The 24,956-nt window shown below is 37.1% G+C and overlaps 1 protein-coding gene across 4 annotated transcripts in view; it reads left to right on the top strand.

Moving 5' to 3' along the window:
- The window catches only part of RSPO2 (R-spondin 2), a 148,540-nt gene that overhangs the window by 80,131 nt on the left and 43,453 nt on the right, over nucleotides 1-24,956 (top strand). For all 4 annotated transcript variants that reach the window (XM_070221271.1, XM_070221270.1, XM_070221272.1 and 1 more), the window contains 2 exons: nucleotides 16,032-16,175; nucleotides 18,226-18,414. In XM_070221271.1, the coding sequence (XP_070077372.1) occupies nucleotides 16,032-16,175; nucleotides 18,226-18,414 (333 nt within the window). The remainder of the gene's footprint in view (nucleotides 1-16,031; nucleotides 16,176-18,225; nucleotides 18,415-24,956) is intronic.

Genomic DNA, 24,956 nt, shown 5'->3' with positions numbered 1-24,956 from the left:
CATATACATTTGTTGCTGGAGGAAGTGTATTTTAAAAAATCATTTGTAACTAAAAAATTATAGAAATGAGATTTTGTAATTCTGTATGCAGTGAACTTGCTACTTTTGTTTTAACTCTTCTATATTTTATCGTGCTGCCCTTGTTTTGGCACTTTGTGAAAATGTATTTTAGGGTAGGAGAATGCTATAGTTACGTTTTTGAAATGACATATGTTTAAAACTAGTAATTTTGCACATATAAGAAAATTCACAGTTAATATAACTATCCTTTAATTTGTGAACTCCAAGGCCAGTGTTTAGCTGTTTTTAAAGAATTACATGTCAAGTTTGAGTGCTTTTAGTGCATTCAGGATCATGCAGTTTAATGATGCATTTGAAAAAAGATCTAGGTGTTTAAAATAGAAATATGTTTAAAATGTTTTTAATCAAATCTGAACAACTGTGGACTCTAAGTGAGGGAACATATGTCATTACTCGGAGTACCATAAAGTCTATCTAATGTGTATTTAAAGATCTGTAAAGATACAGACCTCTAAGAAATATGTTGCTGTAACCTCAGTATTTGTGGGATTATAGAAGTAAAATAAAGTCAAGAGTGTCTTTGTTTAGAAGATACTTACAAATGGACTGAAGGCACAATCAACTTGCATGTGAAACTGGTATAGAATTAGACAACAGTTTTATATAGCACCATTATCGAAAGTGCTGCTAAAGCACCACAGGGAAATCTGGTAGCTGTATCACATGATTATAACAGGGGTCAGAGAAGGGAAAAGTTAGTGGTTAGGCTAGAACAGTCATGAAAGAGTAGGAAATTGTGTGACTTAGCTATATTCTCTCCTTCCTTCACCATCGGGGTGGTAGGTATGAAGAGTTATGGGGCATTCAGAGGAAATGGGCATGCACGATGTGTGAAATGGCCAGTAATAAGACCTTGATGGGAAACCTGGAGATGATAAATGATTGATATTGCACCAACTAAAAATAATAGGATTCAAATTCAGAGACCATTCTGATTACACTTAAAAGAAATCAGATGTGTTCTAAATCAAGTATTGTGTTAGAGCTATTTTACTTTAGGTTTGATTTCCAGCAAACTACCAAATGGATTAGGGATATATTTAAGGAGCCTATCATATTCTTTATTTTGGAGTATAAGCAATGCTAGAATCAAGGAAGCTGGATGAAGGGCACTTGACTAGTTTTCCCAGCATTACTGCTAGGTATTTATCTAGTGAGGAAAAAGATGACAGGCTATAATTTGGTTTAGGCTGCTTAATAAAGCTTACAAATTTAGCAAACATTTAATGCTTACCTTCTATGCAGTAGGCAGGGGCAAAGTGTGTTTTAAGAAAAATGCAAAGGAGTACAATGTGATAAGAACTGTGATAACAATACACTGGGTGGCTCAGGGAACCCTTGGGGGGTCAGCTAACTTCCACTGGGGATAGGTGAGGTTTAAGATCTCCTAGAGAGTGTTTTACCTTAAATAATCCTGAAGGAGGAGTAGGGTGAGTAAAAGCAAGGGGGAAAAGGGTTTTCATAGCAGAGTGTCAGCTGAGAGTTGGAACATGAAGTTGGAGAATGGAATCTTGGAAGATGAGGATGGAGAATTCATAAGCTGGGAATACACACAGTTTTCTCGTTTTAGAATATCCTCTTGAGTCAGCAAGGGAGGAGTGAGACTGAGGTGGTTCTCAAACTGAAGCGTGTATCAGAATCAGCTTAGACAACAGTATTGTATAGCACCATTACCTAACGTGCTGCTAAGGCACAGCAGGCACATAGGGTAGGTATATCACGTGATTATAACAGAGGTCAAAGAACGGAGCAGTTAGTGGTTAGGCTGGGACAGTCATGAAAGACTAGGCAATTGTGTAACTAAGCTATATTTTCTCCCTCCTTCACCATCTAGCTTTTGTGGCTAAGGAGTGAAGAGTTGGGCAGCATTCTGTTAACATCTGTTAGATCACTGACTGCTGGGTCCCCTCTAGAGTTTCTGATTTGGTAGATCTGAGATAGTACCCAAGAACTAGCACTTTCAACAAGTTCCCAGGTAATGCTGACAGGGCTGGCTCAGAGACTGTACTTTGAGAATCACTGCTACAATGTGGTAATTATGTTGCCTCCACCTGTCACTAACTATGGAATAGAAGACTTTGTATTTAGTAAAAGATAAGTTTTAGTACCCCCTAAGCTTATGAGGATATTTTGAGGAAGTGTGTCCTCACGTCTCTCTTTAATCATCGGTATTATAATCAATAATTATGTATCTGTTTATGGACTCTACTAAATTGATCACAGTAAAATACTCTGGCTTTCTGGCCAGGTTTCCAGTGCTCCTGAATCTCCACTCCTCTGACTTCTTACTTTGCCTCCCTCCCTCCCTCCCTCATAGCTCCCTTTTCCTTCTTCTCTGAGATTCCCATTACTTTATGTATTCTGGCACGTATAGTATTCTAATTTATAATTGTGTCTTGATATCTTAGAATCTAATTTATTCTCTTCTGATTTGGTGATAGAGGTTCTGACAAAAGATTCTGATTGAAATATAGCTTCCACATGATTAGAAGCATGGTAAACCATTCTTTGGGGCCATATTTTGAAAGGAAGAGCAGGGGAATTTTTACGGGCAGGAGAGAGGGGTCACAGGGACTACTCAGGCAGAGAAGATCCTTCTGATGGCTCTGTCCACAGCTGGCTCCTGGGTGAGGTGTCCTAACTTACTCTTTGACGATGGGTGAACATCATATTCTCTGAGTCCCAGTGTTGTTATCTCTAAAAACTAGGGGAGACTATGAAGTCATTGCTCTGATATTCTGTGATTCTATGAATGCCAGACATTACTGCCTTTTGCTATTCTAGACCAGTCCCTCTCTTCCAACTCAAATTCCAGGTGGGAATATGTATTCCAAAACTCGCTCAGCAACCCAATGACTTAGGTAAACATTTACATTTTACCATTGCAAAGACAAGATCAGAGAGATTCAGAAACCTACCCAAGGACATACAGTATGAAGCAGAGCTAAGAATGGGATCCAGGATATTCTTTGACTTTAATGCCCATGTTTCTTTAACCACACCGTGTGTCTTCTCTTGGAGAAAACAAAATATCAGAAAAGCACATTACTGAATAAGTTTTAGAATCTGTCTTTTGGGCAGGGAGAGGGTAGGTCCTCACTTCTAATTGGCACAATTTAAAAGGGTATTTTCTTGAGCCGGTTTCTTCTCCACAGAGGGACCTTGCCCTGTGGGCCATTCTGCAGAAGATACTCATTTGGTTAACGGGTTACTGCCAGCTAGAGAAAGCTCATTGTCCTAAAGTGCCTCTATCTTATTACAAAAGAGCTGCTACCAGCCAATTAATAACCTGGCTATAACTTGATATAGTTAAGGAATAGTTCCTTAGAGGGACCATGAGGATGGCCCTGCTGTCCCCTTATCAGAAGACAGTTGAGATGTCATTACGGGCTAAGTCTCTTGATTTTATGCTTTCTTCTCAAGAAATCCCATCTCTGCAAGAGAGCTGACTATGTTTTGATGCACCTATGACTGAGATAAAACAAAACATTTGTCAATTGGCTTTAGTTTTAGGGGATTGTATCCAAGCTTGGTCTCACTGGGGTCACAGTTTAATTGACTAAGTTCAGCCAGTCAAGGGCTTTGACATCTAATAGTTGCTCAATCCATATGAACTGAATGATTGAAATGTCCCAGGTGGCTCAGGATCTCTGAGAGCAAGAGGAAGAGCTCAGTTATACTAGCTGCTCTTCTGTGAAAGACTCCATGTGCTTATGACTAATGATGAACACAGCACTTTCTTTTTGGCTAAATCCTTTCAACAGCTTATGCAGTAGATACATGACTATTAGAGGCAAGTAAACTAGGAAAGTTCAATAGCTTGTTCAAAGTCACCAACTGGTCCACAGCAGACTTGGTAATAGAACGTGTGTCTGACTGTCGACACCTCATGTCCTTTGTTACTGGACTATATGTTTCCTAGAATGCTTTTCAGTTTGTTCTAAAGAGGGATTGCTATATAACTTTGTGGAACAGATAAGGTAAAAATTGGAACTATTTTTACATTTAATGAAGACATTCCTTTTAACTACTTTTAGAATTTAAAAATCATGTAAGGTTAAAGCAACTAATTTCTTGATAAGATCCTAAATATGATTATCCAGGAAGGTAGTGGTACAGTGGAGCAACTTGGTAGGCCAATATTTGTCATGTGACAGCCCTTACGACATCTTGAATATTCTTTTAGTGAGCTAGTCTTAGGAGGAGGAGGATAATCAGGGAATTTTTTTCTATTAATTTAAATATGAAATAGTTCACATTATGCCCAATCTCTTCATTCTGTGGACAGAGTTCAGATAAAGATAAGCTAGTAGTTTATTGCATTGTGCTGAAGAAAGCAAGTAATAACAGCCTATTTCGAACAGTTCTTAAAGGAGAGGATTTTTTTTTTAACTGATAAACACTTTTACTGATCAACCAGTGTGTGTGTGTTCACAGCCCTACCAGGCCTCTGTCAGGCATGCAGAAGTCCCCCTAAACTAATTAAAAATTATACACATAGATCTGGAGTGGACCTAATTGATTCTATTCCTTCTCTGCCCCTCTCCCTCCCCCACTTCCAACACCTCTGAATATTGAAGCTTATCAAGGAAGTACTTCCCCAAAGTCACACAATTAGTCAGTAGCAGGGTGGCCTCAGTGTCTGAGATGCTCCATGGAATATTCTTTTCATTATTCCTCAAAAAATACACCATGTGATACAGATAAAACTATTATGCACAGTTATAAACCTGAGTATTAGAAAAATCTAAAACTTTCTTTGAGTGGTTTTTGTTAAATGAGTGGTCAGTTTAAGTGTTTTAAATCCCATTAAGGATTTCAAGACATTGGATTTTATCTTCTAAAAAGAGAAATTGATTAGTGGTAAATCACATCTTTAAAAGCACACTGGATTGGAAGGAACTCTGGGCTCTGATTTGAGCTCTGACGGTAACTAGCTTTGCAAGCTTACACAATTACATAACACAGTCTGGAATAATAGCCTTCTGGTTCTAAGAACTCTTATGAGTCTGTCTATAAAAAACTGAATAAGAGAGTAATATCTGCTGTTAACTCTTATGAGTCTATCTATAAAAAACTGAATAAGAGAGTAATATCTGCTGTTGGCAGATACCTTTTTAATATTGATTTCTTTGTGACTTTATGAGTATTTTAAGTCTAGTTTCTGCAATGTTCAGTCTCTCCCTCCAACTCTCATCTTTACTTGGTTTTCAGTTAAGGAATATGTATACTTTTTGTTTCTTAGAGAAAAAATGAGACAACAGCTTCAATATAGTATACAAAAAATTGGTACCTAGTTTGGAAATGGAGCTCTTTATAATCTAAAGTGTTTGTACCAAAATCATGCTATTACATTAAAATATACAAGGTAGACATTGTTTTGGTGCTTATTCTAAACTGATAGAAATTTAGTGTTAAATTTGTTAGTCATTCAGCAGATACATCTATCATCATCTGTCACGTCAAGCACTCAGGTTAGCCCCTGTGAATACAGAATAGAATAAGACATGCTCTGTTTTCTTCATGGGGTCTCCATTTAATGGAGGGATTATTATGAACATTGTAACAACTGTGAGAGACTTGTTGTCACAGGTGTCTGGGTGCTGGGAGGTCATGGGAAGTTTTGAGGAAACTTTAGCTTGGCGAGGGTGTAAGGTGCACATGGCAATGAGGCTAGGGAATTAGATGGATATGTCTGTAAGAAGGACCTTTTGTTTTAAAATCAAGAGTTGGAGCTTATTCTGAAGGATTTTAAAGCAAGGAAATGACATGACTAACTTGAGCTTTTGAAAGATCACAGTGGTCCTCGTGTAGCAACAGCAGAGCAATCTTAGTTTGATCACTGTGATCTGTAACACCAGTATGGCTGAACCATCAAGGATTTAAGAAGTAGGCCACATCAGAGATACTATTCACAACCTCAGTAATGGTTATTCATCTCACACTGTAGATGTTTAATATGCTGGTCCATGGTAGCAATGCCGTAACTGTTTGTTGCAAGATAGACCCTGCTTTAATTTGTATTACACGACTCTCTATAGAAAACTCAAAGGGCACTCTTTCTTTCTATTTCTTCTGGAAGCCAAATTGTATGAAATAGATATCCAAAGAGCTAGAATAAATATTTTCTTCTCTGTGGCAAACATGGCTATGTAATTTTCAATACTCTTTACAAAAGATATTTTTTAATTATGATGCTAATGGTTGGAAAGTTGAAAGCCTGTTCTGCTATTTAATAGAGGAAATCTTATTTCCCAAGATTATGTTTAATTTTCTTGTGGGTTTGGTAGCTCTCTTGAATGAGCCTATTATTTCAATTTAGACCAAGTTTGACAGGATCATTCTATTTTAAAGGCATATGCTACCTTGCGCTCCATCTTCCTTTGTGTAAGTAAGGCATCTGTTTAGCACTTTAGTTTTTAAAGTGCTTTCACATCCATCCTTTCATTTGCTCCTGGCAATCCTATGAGGGGGGTAGTGTGTTATCCCCCTTTACAGCACAGGTAACAGAAATCCTGAGAAGTCCGCTGACAAGCCTGCGAGTTGGCTGCCACTACATGGCATGGCTGAAACTGGTTCTACTTTTATCATCAAACTAGGTAGGCAGACATGGCAAAGCACCTTCACAAATAGAGTTGGGTAAAGATATCAGACCATAGGACTAAGCAGAAGGGTTATGCAGGTTCAGCTCAAATGCATTATTTTGTAAAATTATTCTCTCTTCCTTCTTTCTCTCCAACAAACCCCTTCATTGATAAGTCAAGGCCATATGTAATCAAGAAACTAAAAGCCTGTTAAAACAGAATGGAATTTTGACCTATTAATAAATGATAAGGAGTCATCTTTCTTGATTTATCAATATAGTGTGAAAAACATTGAAGTAAAAGTGTTCCCACGTTGAGATAACTAAATTTCAGCATCTTCACATTCATTTGATGTTTGTCTTATGCACAAGTGTTTATATATTACTATGCATATGTAAGTGTATACATAAGATGGAGTATATAAGATACTACTATGCCTCCCTATGCTCAAATGCTACCATTTGGAAATTTAAAAGTGAAATCCTTTTTTTCCTTTTTCTTTAAATGCACTCCATGGATTTCAATCATTCTCTAGCCGAGGGGTCAGTAAACTATGACCCATGGGCAAAATCTGGCCTGCCACCTTTTTTTTGTGGGAACTTTGAGCTGAGAATAGCTTTCAGATTTTAAGTGGTTGGAAAAAAATCAAAAGAAGAACAATAGTTTGCAATACACAAAAAATGATATTAACTTCAAATTTCAGTGTTCATAAATAAAGTTTTATTGGAAAACAGCCATGCCTAATCGTCTACATGTTGTCTATTGGGGCTTTTGTTCTGTAACAGAGTTGAGTAGTTTAGACAGAGACCGTATGGTCCACAAAACCTAAAATATTTACTATCTGGCCCTTTCTAGGAAAAGTTTGCTGATTCCTCCTCTAGCCCCTTTGGAGTGTGATGGGATTAAGAAATTCTTCTTGTTTTCCTTGGATGGGAGTTGAGTGGAAGGCAAAACATATATTAGCTTACGTATGCTTTTCTGTTTAGTTGGATGGAGAGAGCGGCAATTTCCAACATTTGGAAAAGTTCAACTAAGACTCAGGTCTGAAGTTTATTAAACTGCTCTAGTTCCACCTTAATATGAAAGGGTGACAAGTTACAAAAAAGGAAAAGCACAAAGAGCAACCCAGGTGAGAGGTCTAGTGCTGGCAGGAATTGAAAATGTGAGAAGAGATACTAATTTGGTGTATAGGTTTTAAAACTGTTTTCATTGTTAGCATATTCCTTTCCTATTTCATTTTGAGATAGTTATCTCCTCTCTTACCCCCTTTAAATGAAAAAAAAAAATCCCTTTAAACACCTAGCTTTGTATTCCCAGCAAATGTGTCCATGTTTTAATTTCAGTTGTTTTGAGAATGATTTCAAATATGCATCACTTGAATATACAGGGAATGAAGCCAACATTTTTATAGTTCCTCATTATTTGACCACATGATTTTACACAAGCCTCACTGTTTCTTCAGATTTTCTTCTGTGAGTGAGCCGGATAACGTTTTTAAGCATTTAGATATTACAGTAAGTTTACCAGCAACATATTTTACAAATTTGAGTTTGGGGTTTTTCTTTTTATTTTTTTAAGATTTTATTTCTTTTGCTTTTTCTCCCCAAAGCCCCCCTGGTACATAGTTGTATATTCTTCGTTGTGGGTCCTTCTAGTTGTGGCATGTGGGATGCTGCCTCAGCATGGCCTGATGAGCAGTGAGTGCCAAGACCGCACCCAGGATTCGAACCAACGAAACACTGGGCCGCCTGCAGCGGAGCGCACGAACTTAACCACTCGGCCACAGGGCCAGCGCCTTCTTTTAATTTTTTTAGATGAATTGTAACACTTTAAGTTAAAATGAGTTAGGAGAAAAAAAATTACTTCTGACAGCGTATATATCCTCAGAAGTTGAAACAGTAGAAGAATAATAGAAGTTTGGCATATCTCTATCTGAAAAACAACGTATAAATTTCTGGTTGGAGTCCATTCATCCTACCTAATTGCTATTTGAGAACTAAAGTTTTTGCCGAGGCCAGGATTTTACTATCCTTGTGTTCACTGCCCAGTGGCCATGATAGACCACTTTTAATGCACTTCATAAACTGAACATCTTCCTGGTGCTTAGAAAGCGGTCCTGCAAATTTCAAGCAGTGTCTGTTGAAGGATAGGCTTATTTGGCTCTAGGGAGTGATAGTTTTTGTGTGGTAGCTTTCACCTATTCTTTTTTGTTCTCATCTTAAATTTGATACTCCAAACAATCATCTGATATAGGTAGGTTGGGTATTTTCCCATCCTGTTGATGGTGAGGAGAGTAGGGCACAGAGAGGTTGTTATTTTCCCCTATTAAGGTCAAAATTACATTTAGATCTGTTTTCCTAAATCTTGGTTCCAAATGTTTGAAGTAGATGACTTTCCATGTAGGTGCTTAATAAGTGATTATGTTCAGTTTGTTTAGCTGCATGACCTAAACAAAGGTAAAGCCACTATATTTATTACAGATAGTGGTCTTTGGATAATGCCTTTTATTTGAGTAGTGCGTATATACATGTATATATATACACATACATATATATATATAACTAATTAAAGTCATTAATTATAAATCTACACACCCATATGCACTCCATGTGGAGTATCCTGGTATCTTGCTTGCGCTCCCTTCCATCTGCCATCTTGGACTGTCCTAGTTGGTAAATTTTTACACTCATAATAGCTCACATTCTTTAATCACTAATTACATAGTTGATACTGTGCTAAAATCTTTGCCTTTATTAAGCCTCTGAATCCTCTCAACAACTCTGAGATAGGGACCGATGTTACCTCTTCCTTATAGATGAGAGTGCTGAGGCAAAGTGAGCATTACTGACTTGCCCACAGTCACATAACAGTAAGCCAAGATTCTAACCTCAAATCTGCTAACCACTGTATTATTTGAGAGGCCACTATGTTCACAACATAGTTCTTATTTGCTGCCTTTGACTATTGTTCTGTCTCCTATTCTGCCCTTGACATAGTTGAATTTCATCCTATGCTAACTCTCCCAAATAATAAAGGCAATCTTGACTTAAACCCATTCCAATGGGTTTTACACAGACTTCTACTCTGGATCTTCTATTAACTTAGTAATGCTGGTTTTCTGTGTCATCACTCAAATAGTTCAGTTGTAAGTATGAAACATTGATTCCTGAAACCTCTGATTCTGTCCTTTATTTTCTTTAGGCTGCAACATAATGAAGCTTCTAATGAGCTGTGTGTAACTAAACTATGCTACACAAAAAATGTAATTTTAGATTTTAGGTCATAGTTCTCATAGTCCCTGCTCTAATGGGATTACTGCAAACGTCCATGTTAGAAATGCATGATTTTGGTGAGGTAAAGCTTAAAGACTTTATTTAAGGGTATTTATAAACCATTGCAAGTTTTGAGAAGGAATGTTAAACAGCAGTATTTGAAGTTGTTAGAGACACCTAAAAAATATTTAAACAATTTTAGGAAACCTCATTAAGTTGCACAATCAAGTACTTTCTGTGTGAAAAATTGCTAAAAGTCTGATTTCAAATGTCTTTGAATAACCTGTCCCTTTAATTTCTATTCGAATTCTAGCATATACTGAGTAGAGTAACCGCTAGGATTTTCCAGGGGTTGGCTTGATGCGCTTTGATCCTTGCAACTGCAGTCTGAAGACTAAATGCCCCTAGTGGGTGTCAGTGTCGGCCACATTCTGAATGGAGATGCTGGTGCTTTGACAATAAAGGGTACTTGAGGAAAAATAAGCAGTCAGATTCGCATGGTGTGCTAAGGCAGCCTGAAGCCCACAGCCCTGATGATCAAGAAATAACAAGAATGGATTCCTCAGTGTGTGTCTGTGATCCTCTCTACCTCACTGATTGCTTCCCTTTCTCTAATAATTCATTGTAATATATAGAGGTACAGTTTCACAGTTGGGTTTCACAAAGGTTGGCTTTTCTCTGCTTTTAAGGTTTTAAATTTCTTTTGTTTATATGATTGGCTATGCTGAGATAGTCAATTGAGATGGTTCTTGTCATCAAGATTTTGCTGAGGAGATAAACAAAACTAACTCGCAGTGTGCCAAGTCCCTGAGAGAGGTGTGGCACTGTAGGAAGAGGCGGTTCTTTGGCTTCTCTGTTTTTCATCTTCTCCTCCACCCAGTGTCCGTTCTATTGATTCATCCTAGCTCCTTTTCTCACGACTATTACCTCTTAAGGGTGTTGAGCCTCTCAGCCGTTTTCCTTACTTTCACGTTCTTCCTTATTTCGGGAAGCTTAGTTTTCTCAAAATACGCACTCCTCCACTTATTCTGTATACTTCAGAGTAACTACATTATTAGTATCTCATTGCCTGCCTATGTACCTTTCCTTCTAGTAAACCAAAGATGCTGAAGTACAGGAACCTTGCTTTTTCATCCCTGCCTCTAGCTGTCCATCATGAGGCCTGGCCCCTAGGGGCTTTTATCTGTTGAAATGAGGGAACAAATTCGGTACCATCCTGGTCATGTTGCTCTCATGCTCAAGAATCTATGGGAACTTCTCACTACTAGTCAGACCAAGCCCTAATCTGGAGCCAACTTCATTTTTATTAATTTTCATTGTTACTTAAAACCCCCCAAGTACAAATAATTTATATTTTACCTCCTTTTTTGAAGCTAAGTAGAATAAGAAGTGAAATTCCTCACCCACAGTAATGAAAACCTGAGTAACCATCCCTCTACCTACCCTCCAGTTCATTCAAACCGCTCTTCGTTGGGCCTGTCATGCACCATGTGGATTTTCTCCATTGCCTTATTATGAACAGAATCGCCCTTGCCAGGACTCTTGTCTTCCCTTTGTCTCTCTAAAACCTGCTCAGCTGAGGTTCCAACTTTCATAGCACATATTACCTGCCACACTTCAATACTTACATGCTCTATTACAATTGTTTTCAGGTGTTGGACTATTCGTTGCTCCAATAAAGTTTGCAGTCCTTTACAGCCACTATGGTTTTTTTATATTTACAGTGCATGTGCAAGCAATCTCATACTTAGCATTCAAATGAGTTTTTAAATATAAAGGAATTGAGTTTTTACATGGCGTTCATGTTAGTTCACTTGGCAAGCATTAAAACTCCGTGTGTCCAGTACTGTGTTAGAAACAAAGGATTCACAGATTGAAAAAAATAACACTGTAATGGCAAAACAGAAATGGATCTATCTTCTCTGCTTCTAATGTACCCAGCACTTGCCTCTAATATCTACTATGCTGTGTTGCAATACCCTGTGAGTACCACTTAGCCCCCTCTCCTTGGTTTTTGCACCTCTAGGACAGGGAATGGGTATTATAATTTTATGTTTGCAGCATCTGTCACAATACTTGGCACATACTCCATTTTTGGAGAATGTTTGAAGTGAGCTGTTGAAGGTAACTACAGTATAATTTGAAAAATGTTATAATGGAGCCTGTATGGGTAGTATGGGAGTGCAGGAGAATGGGTATCCAGTCTATTTTTCTGTCTCTTGGCCAGAATAAGCCCCTCTTGCCAAATGACAGCCTCGTCAGACCACATTTGAACACAGTTTCACTTGGACAGTAATTTTTCTTAAACCGATATTGGCAGTTCTCATTTGGTGGATTACAGTTTTGAGGAGGCACTGTAATTTAGAAGCATGTAAGTTGGCTAAACCAGGGTCTTATATTTCTGAATAAGGATTTAAAGCCCAGAGTTTTATAGAAAAGACCCATGTTTTGTAAACTTTGATACACCTGTTTTCTTATGCAGTCTAAAGTTTTCTAAGGTTTAACAATCTATTGTATGATCCCACTGGTGTTTTAAAACTCGTTTATTTATAAAATGTACATCCAGATTTTCCAGGACAATGAATACAGTGGCTATTTCTGGGTGGTAGGCTGATGTGCCATTCAGGTGAGGAAGAGTATTTGTGTATTTTCCTTTAAACTTTCTGCTCTATTTTAAATTTTTATTTATAATGAGAATGTTTTACTTTTATATAAAAAAGGAGTTAATAGAGTTAATGTGAATCCCAATTATTTAAAGAAAACAAGCTTAAGAAAATTTTGGGAGAGTAGCTCCAGGGCTAAGGGGAAGGTATAGAACTATGAGGGCCGACCCGATAGTGGTTTTCTCCAAAGCAGAAGAGTTAGTTCCGGGAGAAGTGGCTGAACAAGGCAGGAGGTTGTGGATGGACCTGGAGCCAGTGAGGAAAGATTTTCAGATGCTAAAGCATGTCAAGATGCAGATTTGCAGGGGAGGTGGTTTCTGCGGTTGCTAGCTTGAAAAAGCATTCGGTTCTCAGGTGTTTGTGATTAGATGAGTTGTGTCAGTTCAGGCTGCTGAGCCTACAGGCCGCCTGCGTTGGTTTTATGTTGCAGCAAAGAGTGGCTGAGATCAGGAAGGTCAGAGGAGCTTCAGATGGTGTTAGGGCTTGGCACCAATCAAAGATTTGTTTGAATGCTCTATTGAATAAAAAAGGTTTAGGTTTTTCCCCTAATGATTTGAACGAAGAGAAAGCACTGTTGAACAGATGAAAACAAAGGATGCTGGCAAGAGATGGCCAAATGATTGTGTATTTTGAAGGCTCAGTCAGGTTCAGCATTATCGTATAAGGGGTATAATTTCATGCACCCAATCTGAAAAAATTTGGGATAGAATATTCTGTTACTCTTTTGTGCCTGTTAAGAGTTTATTTTGGAATGTTAATATAGTGGTATTTTCTGTAAATTTAAGTAGGTCACCAATGTATATTGAAATAACTTTCTATTTTACTTTTAATACATAAATGCATTACAATTATAAAAGATTCATGTGATTCAGAAATACGTAATTTTTAACATTTCAAAATTCCACCACCCCCCTTCCCAAACTAACTTCTCTCAGCTGCTCATATCCACACACGTACATATGTAGTTTTATTGCATCATATTCTCTACATCCTGCGACTTGCCTTTTTCACATAATGATAAGTCTTAGAGCTCATTCTCAGTCATTGCTTATAATTCACCTCATGGGTTTTCGTGGTTGTAGTATTTTACAATTTGAATGCATCAGATTTTTATTCTTAAATTTGAGGATAAATAATTAAGCTTTCTTCTAGCAGGATTTATGCCTGAAGAAGTCCTAAGGGATTTTACAGAGAATGTTAGGTATTTCAGAAATTCCACGTTCTGTGAACTGGTATCAGGAGCATGGAACGAAATGAGGAGAGAGAGCTACAAGTAACAATAAAGACCAGCGAAGGATGTTGTAAAATTATTTCCAAATGCTTATTGCTATAACTTTTTGTCAAAAAGCTGATTGGTGCAGGCTATGTTTTAAAGAAAAATCAGACCTTGTAGATAACAGCTGATTTATGGAGTGTGTAGTCTTTTTAAATTTAAATATAAATGCTTCGTTCTCTTCACCCTTTAGTTCTGTTTTATCCTCTGGAATGTTTATCATTATTTCTTGGAAGATAATTCTGCTAACAGGATGGGCTGCTTGCTTTTGAAAAAAATGTAGCAAGAAAACCCACAATTTGTGGACATGACAGCCATGTATTTTGACCATGATTAAGAAACTACTGACCGGCTATAGACCAGTGTTTTATTAAAATATGGTTTACAGCATTTATAGTCTTAAGACTACAAATGAACCTTTTATGGAGTGATAAACTTCTTCTGTGCCCACCATCCTCCCCCAAGAGAGCTATAGTGTAATTTGACTATGGACTTTCACTAACACTTAGTCGGCTTTCCAACTGTAAATTTGGTAACATTTTAGAGGTTGACTTAGCTGTTTCATGGTGGTCATGTAATATATGAAGTTCTGTTTAGACTCAAAGCTGAAAGGTGAAGAGTTACCATTTTCTCTTTATAGGTCTAGAAACTTATTATTTACAATGTAATCTATTTAACAATTTTTTTAGCCTTTAAATTCTACTTTCTGGCTTTATTTGCTCAATTTGCAAAATTTTAATATTCAGTGATTTCATGTTTTGGTTTCATTTTCTCTTCTATTATCTCTTTGCTTGCAAGAACTATCAATTTTAAAGCTCTTCTGAATCATTGAAGCACCAAATACAGTGCTGGCACTCAGAGGCTTGTTGAATGAAAGTGATGCCATGGAGTTTTCATAGAGCTTTACATGCTGTTAATTGCCATCAGTTAAACCTGTTACAAGTAATAATGCACTGTAATGTGTTGAAAACCTGACCTTTCAATTAACCAATCCTCCAAACTTCTCTCCTTTTTTCTCCTGGAAAGAGTAGTGTAGAGTAAATTTATTTTCACCTGTGCAAGCCAATTATCTCTGACACAGATGTTACTGACTTACCAGGGAATCTGACCTAGAATACAAGCCTCTAAGCTATTGCATCTTTTTACACCTTATTGTAATGTGTGTGGTTTAGGGGAAAAATACATGTTTCTAATCTACTGTTACCTCTCTGTGCAGACTACCTATTATGGGCAGTGTTGATTTACATGTATTGTTATAAATCCTCACAAGAGCCTTGTAAAGTCAGCGACATCCCTGTTTTATACTGAAGGAAAAAGAGGCTCAGAGAGGCATGTCATTGTCCAGAGTCGCAGAGCTGGGATTCAAACTCAGACCTAGCACACCTGACAGCACTCTGTTTCACAAACTGCTCCTAGCGAAACTCAGTTTGTGCATTATAGAGAGAAGAGAACAGATTTAGAAGGCAATTAGTTTTGGGGGCTTTAAGAACCAGCTCAGCCTCTACTAGCTATTTGACTCAATGTCTCTTAGTCTCAAATTCCTTATTTGAAAAATAGGGATACTGCTGCCCATCTTGTAGGATTATTCTGAAAACTAAATGGAGATGCATGTAAAGGTTTTGGAACATTGAAGGTTTTCAAAAAAATGACCTAAAAACTACCCTTCTGAGTTATGATACCTTCTGATTAGTAAATGCTGGCCTTGGCTAGTATTAAACAGAATTTTATTTTTCTGTCCTGAAGCAGAAGATACTAGTTGGAGTATTCCCATTGTGTTTATCATTGTAAGTCTTTTGAAGGGCAGAACAGACTTCAGTCCCAGCAGTGATGTAATTTGTAGTGGGGATATTTTCTTTTTCTTTTTAATTCTTTGTTTTAATCCCATTTGGAGTTGCAAAAATTTCGGAAGGGTCTCAAGCTGCCCAGGGCCTTGGGCTGCAATTTTTTTCTTAGCCTATTGATGTGGTGAGCTGTTGGAAGCAGTAGGAGTTATTTAGAATGAGATGGCTAATATTAGGAAACAAATGAGTTGACCGCATATTTCTCTGACCACTTGAATTTCGATTGAACTAACCAGTGAGTTTGTGAAAGTTTTATTTGCAAAACAAGTAAGCTGCTTTGACTGAAATTTTCTTTTTCTCTTTAAAATTGTTTTTAGGATGCAGAATAGAAAACTGTGATTCTTGCTTTAGCAAAGACTTTTGTACCAAGTGCAAAGTAGGCTTTTATTTGCATAGAGGCCGTTGCTTTGATGAATGTCCAGATGGTTTTGCACCATTAGATGAAACCATGGAATGTGTGGGTGAGTAGTTTTTCATGTAGCTTTCAAACTTCAACTTTTTTTTGAACTTTCACCTGTTTTTTGAAAACATGCTGGATATATTCAACCTAAAAACAAATTGGTTCTCTTGTTGTTAATTAGAACTGAAAATTATTTAAGTTCTTTGCTGACTTTCTGAATTCTTAGGCATCATGATGTTGAGTAGTCTCATTACATCGTGCTACAAAATTTCCTAGTCGTATGTTTGCTAGGTGAAACTTTTTAGATGGTGATGATGATGTTTCTGTTATCCGTGTAATACATCCATTTCTAAATTATCTTAAATTATTAGTTACTGTTAGAGAAAAACATTTTTGTTGAGGAAAAAAGTTTTCAGTCGGTACCATGTGGTTAACTATCTTATCACTTTTGTTATGTATATTAATTATAGAGATTCTTGCTTAGGCATTTGTTTAAAAAAATCAATTGGAAAGAAATTTTTTGTGCCAAACATATCTTATTGATGATTGGCTGCATGTTGCAAAGTGCTTTAAAACAATTTTACTTTTATTAAATTTAGATATCTAGAATGCATGATTTAACATATACATATTTACTGTTTGTGAATAATAATTAGGAGTGCATATTTTATAAATTTTACATTTTTTGAGTGTTTGAAAAACACTTTGGTATTTTTATACCACTGATGAAAAGGTAGAGATGTCAGGACTTACATTTTGACGAATGTCTGAATTAATCTTAGGTGTAATGGCATCTTCACTGCTCTCACCCCGATCCCTGAATTGCATTTGACATGTTATACATCTGATATGATGTACAACAGAGCTATGTATTATAAATGAAACTTTCTATCTCCTTAAAATGGAGATTTAAAAGAAAATTGAACTTTTTTCCTGCAGAAATATTGCTGAAGTAATTATATATTTGAAAGCTTGCAGAGAACACATTTAATTCAGAGGTTTTTGAAGAAATGTGTACTTATGCTCCTATTTACATGTGAGTTAATACTTTCATGCAGGTGACATTATTAAAAAAATAAAGTCACTGGAAGATCATATTCAGAATGTTGAATTTGCTTTTGAGAGGCAGAACCCACACCCATTGCAAATGTTCAGTGGAAACACTTATGAAACCCTTAAATATAAACAAATTACAAATAGAGTTCTATGCATTCCCCTTAATAAAAATCTTAAATAGCTTTGAAAAATCTAAGAGTAACCATGAAGCCTGCAGAGATCTGGAATGCTAAAATATTGATTGTGTGTGCACTCTGGGCCTGGGTCCTCATCTGCTAGTGTGAAGGGGCTTTTTAATGGTGAATTTGATGAAGATGTTTAGCTTTGCATATTTTTATTCTTTTATTCCCTCCATGCTGCACCCACCCCCCACAAGGGGGTTGAAGGGTAGCCTACTTTTCCATTATATGAACTTACAAAAGGGAATGCTAAAAGTCTTTATAAATCTAGGAAAAACACCCATTTTCAAATACCTGACCAGTTTGTTGACTTTTCAAACTATGATAATGTATAGCACCAATTTAGGGAATAAGAAATACTGTGGTTTCCTATTGAAAGAATTGAGATAATCAGAAAACGGGGAACAAACTCCCTATCCTGTTCACGAAGTACTTACTTCCAGAATAAAACTAACACACTCGTGAATTTCAGTGGGGGCATTCAGAATTAACCTGTAAAATTTTGTCTTCTGTCATGGTATGAAAATAATCTTCTACCATAGGTTTTAGCTGTTGAATCTTTAAAGGTTATGTATTTCAGTGTCTTTAGAATGGACCAGTAGCATCCCTTCAAAAAATGAACTAAGACAAATAGAAAGTAATAGTTTTTAAATTACTTACTTGACAATTGTTTGTTGTAGATGGAAGTAACCCTATGGCCCAAAGAATTAAAGTTCCTGAAAGGCAAATATAGGTCTTTGTGGGCTGTACAACTTAATTTTTGGTGTCTGAAGGTAAGGGGAGTGGAGAAACACTGCTGTATAAATTGAATGACAGTGGAGCAAGTGGATGTCAAATTGTTATCTGTGTTTGTATTTTTTTTTTTATCTTTGTTAGAAGGATGTGAAGTTGGTCATTGGAGTGAATGGGGAACTTGTAGCAGAAATAATCGCACATGTGGATTTAAATGGGGTCTGGAAACCAGAACACGGCAAATAGTTAAAAAGCCTGCAAAAGACACGATACCATGTCCAACCATCGCTGAGTCCAGAAGATGTAAGATGGCCATGAGGCATTGTCCAGGAGGTGAGTTTGAATAATCACTATCGTGGGCTGGGTGTTGTCTGAATTCTCCTCCTCCTAAACCACCTTCCCTCCCAATAGGGAGTATTTATCCACAAAGGAAACTTGATAATAACATTGGTGAGAGAGTAAAGTTCCACATTGTACTTACTTAGGGATGAATGCTTAAATTGTGAAGAATATAAAGTGAATGTTTCATTTACTTTCATGATACCTTGAAAATAATTTAGAAGAGTACATTACAAAATGAGCTTTCTAAAATGAGATTTCTAAACGCATTGTGTGTGTGCCGGATTTTTTTTTTTGCTAATGTACTATAAAAGCGGTTCTTGTGAAATCAGGCCTTTGCAGATGTTGCTCTGAGGGAAGCGCCAACTTTCGGTTGAGAAGAGTTTAGATTAGAAAGGTTTATGGAATCTGTAAAATCATCTGTATCGTTACTAGTTGAAGATGACAACTTAAAATAAACTTGCCCAAACACTGGGAAGAGTAAATGTTGTCTTAATGTTACCACAATTACCCGGTTCTCTTTGTTTTGATAATAATTTGTAGAAAACAGCTACTGGTATGTGTGTGTTTATTCATGTCTTTGTAGTAATTGTGCTGATTTGCAGTAATTATTCTGTAATAACAGGATTAGGCCCATTTACAAATTAGGAGAAGCGTACATAGCTCAGGTGCTGGTTAAGGCTGAGTCAGTATGTCGAAATGCACTGCTTAGCGCTGTCACTGTGGTTCTTAAAGCGTAATCGCTTGTTACCATTTATTTTATCACTAGCGGATGCTAAATTGCCAGAGATGAAGTTGGGATTTATCTAGCGCACCAAATAGAAAAGCGAAAGAGAAAGTTGCGTGTGGAAAATTGCCCTATGAAATAATCAACACTTTTGTTTGCCTCATTCTTGCTGTTGGTGCATAGCTTTCCAGCTTTGTGGCTAGAGCCCAGAAAGACAATATATATCTGCTTAAAATGGGTTTATATCTGTATTATGCTGCCTCATAGAGAATGTCTGTGATGCGTGGAGGAAGACAAAACTTTTAAGACTTGAAGACTCCAGTCAGCCTTTGAGAACTGTTAGATCCAGATTCAGATGCTACTATTAGGAAGGCAGCTTTTCCTCTTGAATTAGTTTTGCTTTTTTTTTTTGCTGGGTCTTTGAAACAAAGTTTTTTTGGGTCTGCTTTTCACTAACAAGGATGGTTTTGTTCAGTTAAACTGGGTATTTTTCAGTCAAAATATAAGAAAATATTTTCTTACAAAACTAATAAGCCACTTCTTGGATAGCTGAGAGCATTTAACCTGCAACCTTGTGCCTAAAAACAAACCTGATGTATTCAGGTAATGGAAATAAAGACTTTCTTTGTTGTATATTGTTTATATAACTACCCCCCCCCCCCACCCCATTCCTCTTCCAGCAACGCGGTCCTCCAATTGTGGTTTACGTTAATAGCAAAAATTAACCTGAAAATGCTCCTATAACAAACACGCTTATGTGTAACAAGAGCTAGCACATTTCCCTCCCCTTTGAAACTATTTTGACCTAGCTCCAGTCTTGCTTGGGAATTTTGTAGATAAGATTGTTCCCCTATAATGTTTATTGAATTTTAATTTTTTATGCTTCCAACAACAGTATACTGTCTTAATAGAATACAACCTGACACTGTCAGCAATTTAAATTACGTCAGAACAAATGCTTATGTACCAGGGGCTAATATTCTGTTTTTCACGAGTGAACCAGTAATGAACTCTGATTTAGTTCATATTTAGGTTTTACTGAGTATTATTTATTAGGAGAGACCAGCTATCACTCTAATCCCTGTATCTACATTTTCAATTGAATAAATTCAATTTTTATATAATCTTTGAAGTTATATAAAAAGTTAGTTTAAAAAATTACTAGGTTTAAAAGCTATGTTGGAATTTGTTTTATGTGTTAAGAAAACAGAATTAAAATAGAATTGTTGATAGAAATGCAAAATTACTCTGAATAAAATAACTTCTATTTACAAACATAAGAAATGAAAACTAGGAAATTAATTTTGGAACTTGAGCACCAATTTGCAAAAATTGGCATAACTTCCAGTGGAGTATCCCACCTTGCCTCAGGTAAGAGAGGGAAAGTTTCCTTTCTTCCATAGGTCACGGCGATTAATGGAAGAATGGAGAAGAAAACCACTTTATCCTATTTTACATCTTGACTTGATTTCAGTGATCTGCTTTGACAAACCATGCAAAAATGTAAGTCGTAATCAGGTTGGGAATATAGGCGTTTTCCAGATCTTTTCAACATGTGTATGGATTTTTCTCCCGTTGGAGCCAGTCTTAACCTGATTGCACACAAACGCAGCCGTAACCTCCTTCACACTAAAGCACTGGCACATTACGATCAGCTGCTTTCCATTACGGGAAAGCGTAAGTTAGAGGTCAGTGAAATGGAATAGTCACTAAGTGTATAAGATATTACACTGAAAACTATTAATAATGAGAAAATAAATGACTGAGATTTAAGAAAAAAAAACACATCAGTGTAATGCTTTAGCCTATTTTCTCCTTAATTATCATATACTTATTTGCTTTTTAAAAGTGAAAGAATATCTGGAAATAACTCAAGTTGTGGGTTGATTTACACTTGAAGTTACTCCGTGTTCATTCCTAAACGTTTCTTTTTGATTAGATTTCCGGTGACATAACCTGTAGAGTTTCTTGGGCTTTTTTGATTCGGAGTCTTCAGGATTCTGGTCTGGTGGTCAGGAGATTGGGTCTCTGCGCCCTGTCAACTCATTAATTCTGTGACCCTTGGCAAGTCACTTAACCTCTCTTGGCCTCTATTTTCTCATTTGTAAATTGAGGGTATTGGGGTAGGACATCTCTGAAATCCAGTCCAGTTCTAAAATCTGATGATTCTAAGACTGATTGCTAAAAGATATGGGCAAGTTCTGTGGTTGTCATGTGAAGGGTAAGGAAGAAACTTGTTAAGCCCAAGAGTGTTGCTTCACAGCGAAAGAATTGAACACTTTTCTAATAGCTGAGCTGTGCGTTTGCCAAGCCTGTCACTTCTGGCAACTTTCACCCTCGTCCTCCCTATCTCCTCTCTTCCCTCCTCCCACTCCCTTACAACCCTCAAAGACTAAGCAAGACTCTCTTTAAATCTGTATACGACTTGTGATTTTTAGTTACCAAGACAGCAGGAGGATGGAGAAAGAGAAGAGAGAATCATAAAAGACCATGGGGAAAAAAAAGAAAGATGGATGAGTGAGAGAAAAAAAAATTGAACGAGTGGAGAAAACAAGGGGAAAAAAGAATGGACTACTTAAAAATAGACTGTACTTATTGCAGATATCACTTCCCTTTGTTCCCATCTTGAGCATGCTAATTAGTTGAGTTCATCCTGTTGGAGAAAATTTATTAATATATAACATGCAGCTTTAAATGGAAGGAATTTCAAGTCTGGACCATGTTGTACATTAGGCAATGTATTAATAGAAAAATATAAGCATGCTGTGATCATATTTAAACGACAAATGGAAGAACAAAATCATGGTTTCAGAGGCACAAAGTTGGATGATGTTTATGTACAGAGGAAAATGTCATTTGGAGGTGGCTGTAATCTTCTCGTTCATGAGATTGGCCAACATAACCTCAACCTGAAATATTCTGTCCCATCTGTATGAGATTCCTCATTATTTTGTAAAGTCCTATGACAACTTATTTTAATTGATTAATCAGATATTTATTGAGCACCATTATGTACCAATCATTGGTCTAGGCATGATAATGCTCAGAGAGTCCTTACAGAGCTTTTCCTAGTGGGGATATGGCAATAAAGAAATAGGTGGGTGAATGCGTAATTTCATGTGGAGATGGGGCTGCAAAGAAAAATAAAGCAGGAGAAGGAGCTGGTGAAAGATTGGATCAGGAGTGTACTATTTCCTGTAGGGTTCAGGGAAATTGAGAGAGTAACATTTGATGAGAAATCTGAGTGAAGATATTTTGAAGACCTAAGGGAAAATTTTTTGGCTTTTGACTTAATGGCTATGTTTAATAATATCCTTGATTCTTTCACTGTTTATTAGGGAAGAGGAAGGAACTGAGATCCAGGGAGGCTCTGGCTGGTCCAGGGTGATACATAGCATGTTTCTAGTGGCAGAGCCAAGACAGGACCAATGTCTTGCTGCCTTGGAAACCCAAGTTTTTCTAGGCCTTTTCCTTGTTCGTTGTAATAAAAATCGAAGATAAAGCCATGGTTGTCCAACATCGAAGTAGCCAACTTGAAACTATTTCTCTGTTTACCCAATGCATCATTTTACTTTTGCTCTACAAATGCTTTTTAAAAACGTGACACCCTGCCATCACCACCCGTTCCCAACATCTTCCAGCTTTAAATAGCTAGTGAAACATACCGCAGAGGTCTTTCATAAATGCCAAAGTGTTGAGCCGCTGGCTTTGCTTTGATTCAGCTGCCCCTACAAAGACCTGGTCTTTAGTTTTACTGTCATTGGTCCTTAGTTTGTTGGGGGGAAAAATGTGGGACCTCAAGAATGTTCTTTTCATTCTTAATCTTTCAAAGTCGCCCTCCGGTTGAGGCAGCCTGTGTTGAGCCACATCCAGCACTTCTCTGTCCCCTTGCTCCCTGGCCTGCAAAGAAGCACTGGGGTCTGAATCCCACCCCCACGTCTAGTGGCTCTGTGTCCAGTATGGCTTTTTTCTTTCTGATACATTTAAACAATCAGACTGTTAAAGTAATTTAGGCCATGTTTTGATATATGCTAAGATAGCTTTCTGTGTCTCCTACTCGTGGCTGCCTTAACTTACCATACCTCAGTTATTAGTAACAATATGGTGCAATTCTTGAAGCCCTAGTTGTATTTGCTTAGGACTCTGCTAAAGTCTAAATATGGAATCGACTACTGCGTACTATTTCAATTTGAAATAACTTACTCCTCTAAAAGACATTACTTGACGATTATCTCCTTTTTTTTTAAAGTGACTTTTAACTTGGTAGGAAATAAAAGAAAATATTATTTAGCAACTTAGAACCTGAGTCTCTGCAAACATCTACTTTTTAAAAGGCAATAGTAATAAAATCTCTCTAATCTTTGTTTTCTGTATATAAACTGACAGCAACATGCGGACTAGGTATTAGAAAATATGACTAAAGATGGTTGTAGATTGTGATGGATTAAATTGAGAGCAGGAAATAAGCACATTTTCAGTAGGACAGGGTCAAAAAATATGCTTTAGACATGTGTTCTTTATTTCTCTACATTTTGTTTACATTTGAGTTGCAATTTATGTGGTCTGTTTTATACATGCCAACCTCAAGAGTAGTTTGGAAGAGAGAGGAAACCTATTTTCTTTTGAAACTTTCAGAATTGTCAGGAATGTAGGTATTGAAATTTTTATATGAAGAAGAGAGCATCAAAAAAGGAATTCTTGTTGCTCCTCTGTTTGCTGTGCTGAATACCTTATTATATTTCTTTTAAAATCAGTGATTTGTGTTAGTTGCTTTAAGCAAATTGTACTATTTCCCAGGTATTCTGGAGACATGGCAGCTAATTATATTTATTTTATAGTGATTGTAAACTGGCACAATCACACATAAGCAGCCACATTTTAAATATTAGTATTTAATTATCATATAAAACTGATGTTTAACAAATATCCACCTGCCCCAAACAATTCTTTCAGGAGCTGGAATGTCCGAAATTCCTCCTTCAGTGATCTTAGCAGTGAGCCTTTAGTCAGTGTCTTGGAAATATCCCCACTATCATTGTACCCCGCGCTACTTTATTCTTCTACTTGTTTTCTGGAAAGTACGTAAGGGGGTAGACACTGGCACCTGTTGGCGGTAGGGTTTTTTGGTTTTGGATTTTAAGCAATGATTTCTTTGAGGGTTGCTAATTCTCACATTTCAGAGGATAAGGGTCTGAGGAAATGGAGGAGCAGAAAACTGGGCTGCAATGTGGTGTGCATGGGAGATCATGAAAAGTCCAGAGACGGCAAAAAGAAGCTCAGTCTCAGACTTAGACAAAGAAATCTAAGGGCGTGCAAAACGCCCATTAAACAGAGGCGGAGGGAGGAGATGGAAGACAACCTCTTCTCCCAGTTTCATTTTGAGCCTGTCCTGGTGCCAGCCTTGCTTGTCAAAAGGGCCAGGGAGCCAGCAAGTGAAAGAAGCCACACCTTTGTGCCACTCTCTACAGCTTCCCATCTGGAATCTCTACTAGCCCCATTTAATTATAGTCTGGAGCAACATGTACTAGTCTCTTTTATGGGTTCTTGTAAAAAAAGGATTTCTCAACTACATATGCCTTCGAAGGCCCGATGTTCTATGTGTAACAAGGCAAGGACAGGAAAATTCCAAAGGGGCCTTTTTTTATGAATTTTACACAGCAGTAAGCTACTCTGATCTTAATGTAAAATATATAAAACAATTTTTACAACACTCTAAAATAAAAACAACTTTAATAGGACACATATGGTGTCAGTGGTAGAGTTTTTTTTTTCTCTACTTACAGGGGACTTCTTTTTCCTTATAAGATAA

Source organism: Equus caballus, chromosome 9 (genome assembly GCF_041296265.1).
Source record: "Equus caballus isolate H_3958 breed thoroughbred chromosome 9, TB-T2T, whole genome shotgun sequence".
Classification (NCBI taxonomy): domain Eukaryota; kingdom Metazoa; phylum Chordata; class Mammalia; order Perissodactyla; family Equidae; genus Equus; species Equus caballus.
This window is presented reverse-complemented; position numbering and strand designations above follow the sequence as displayed.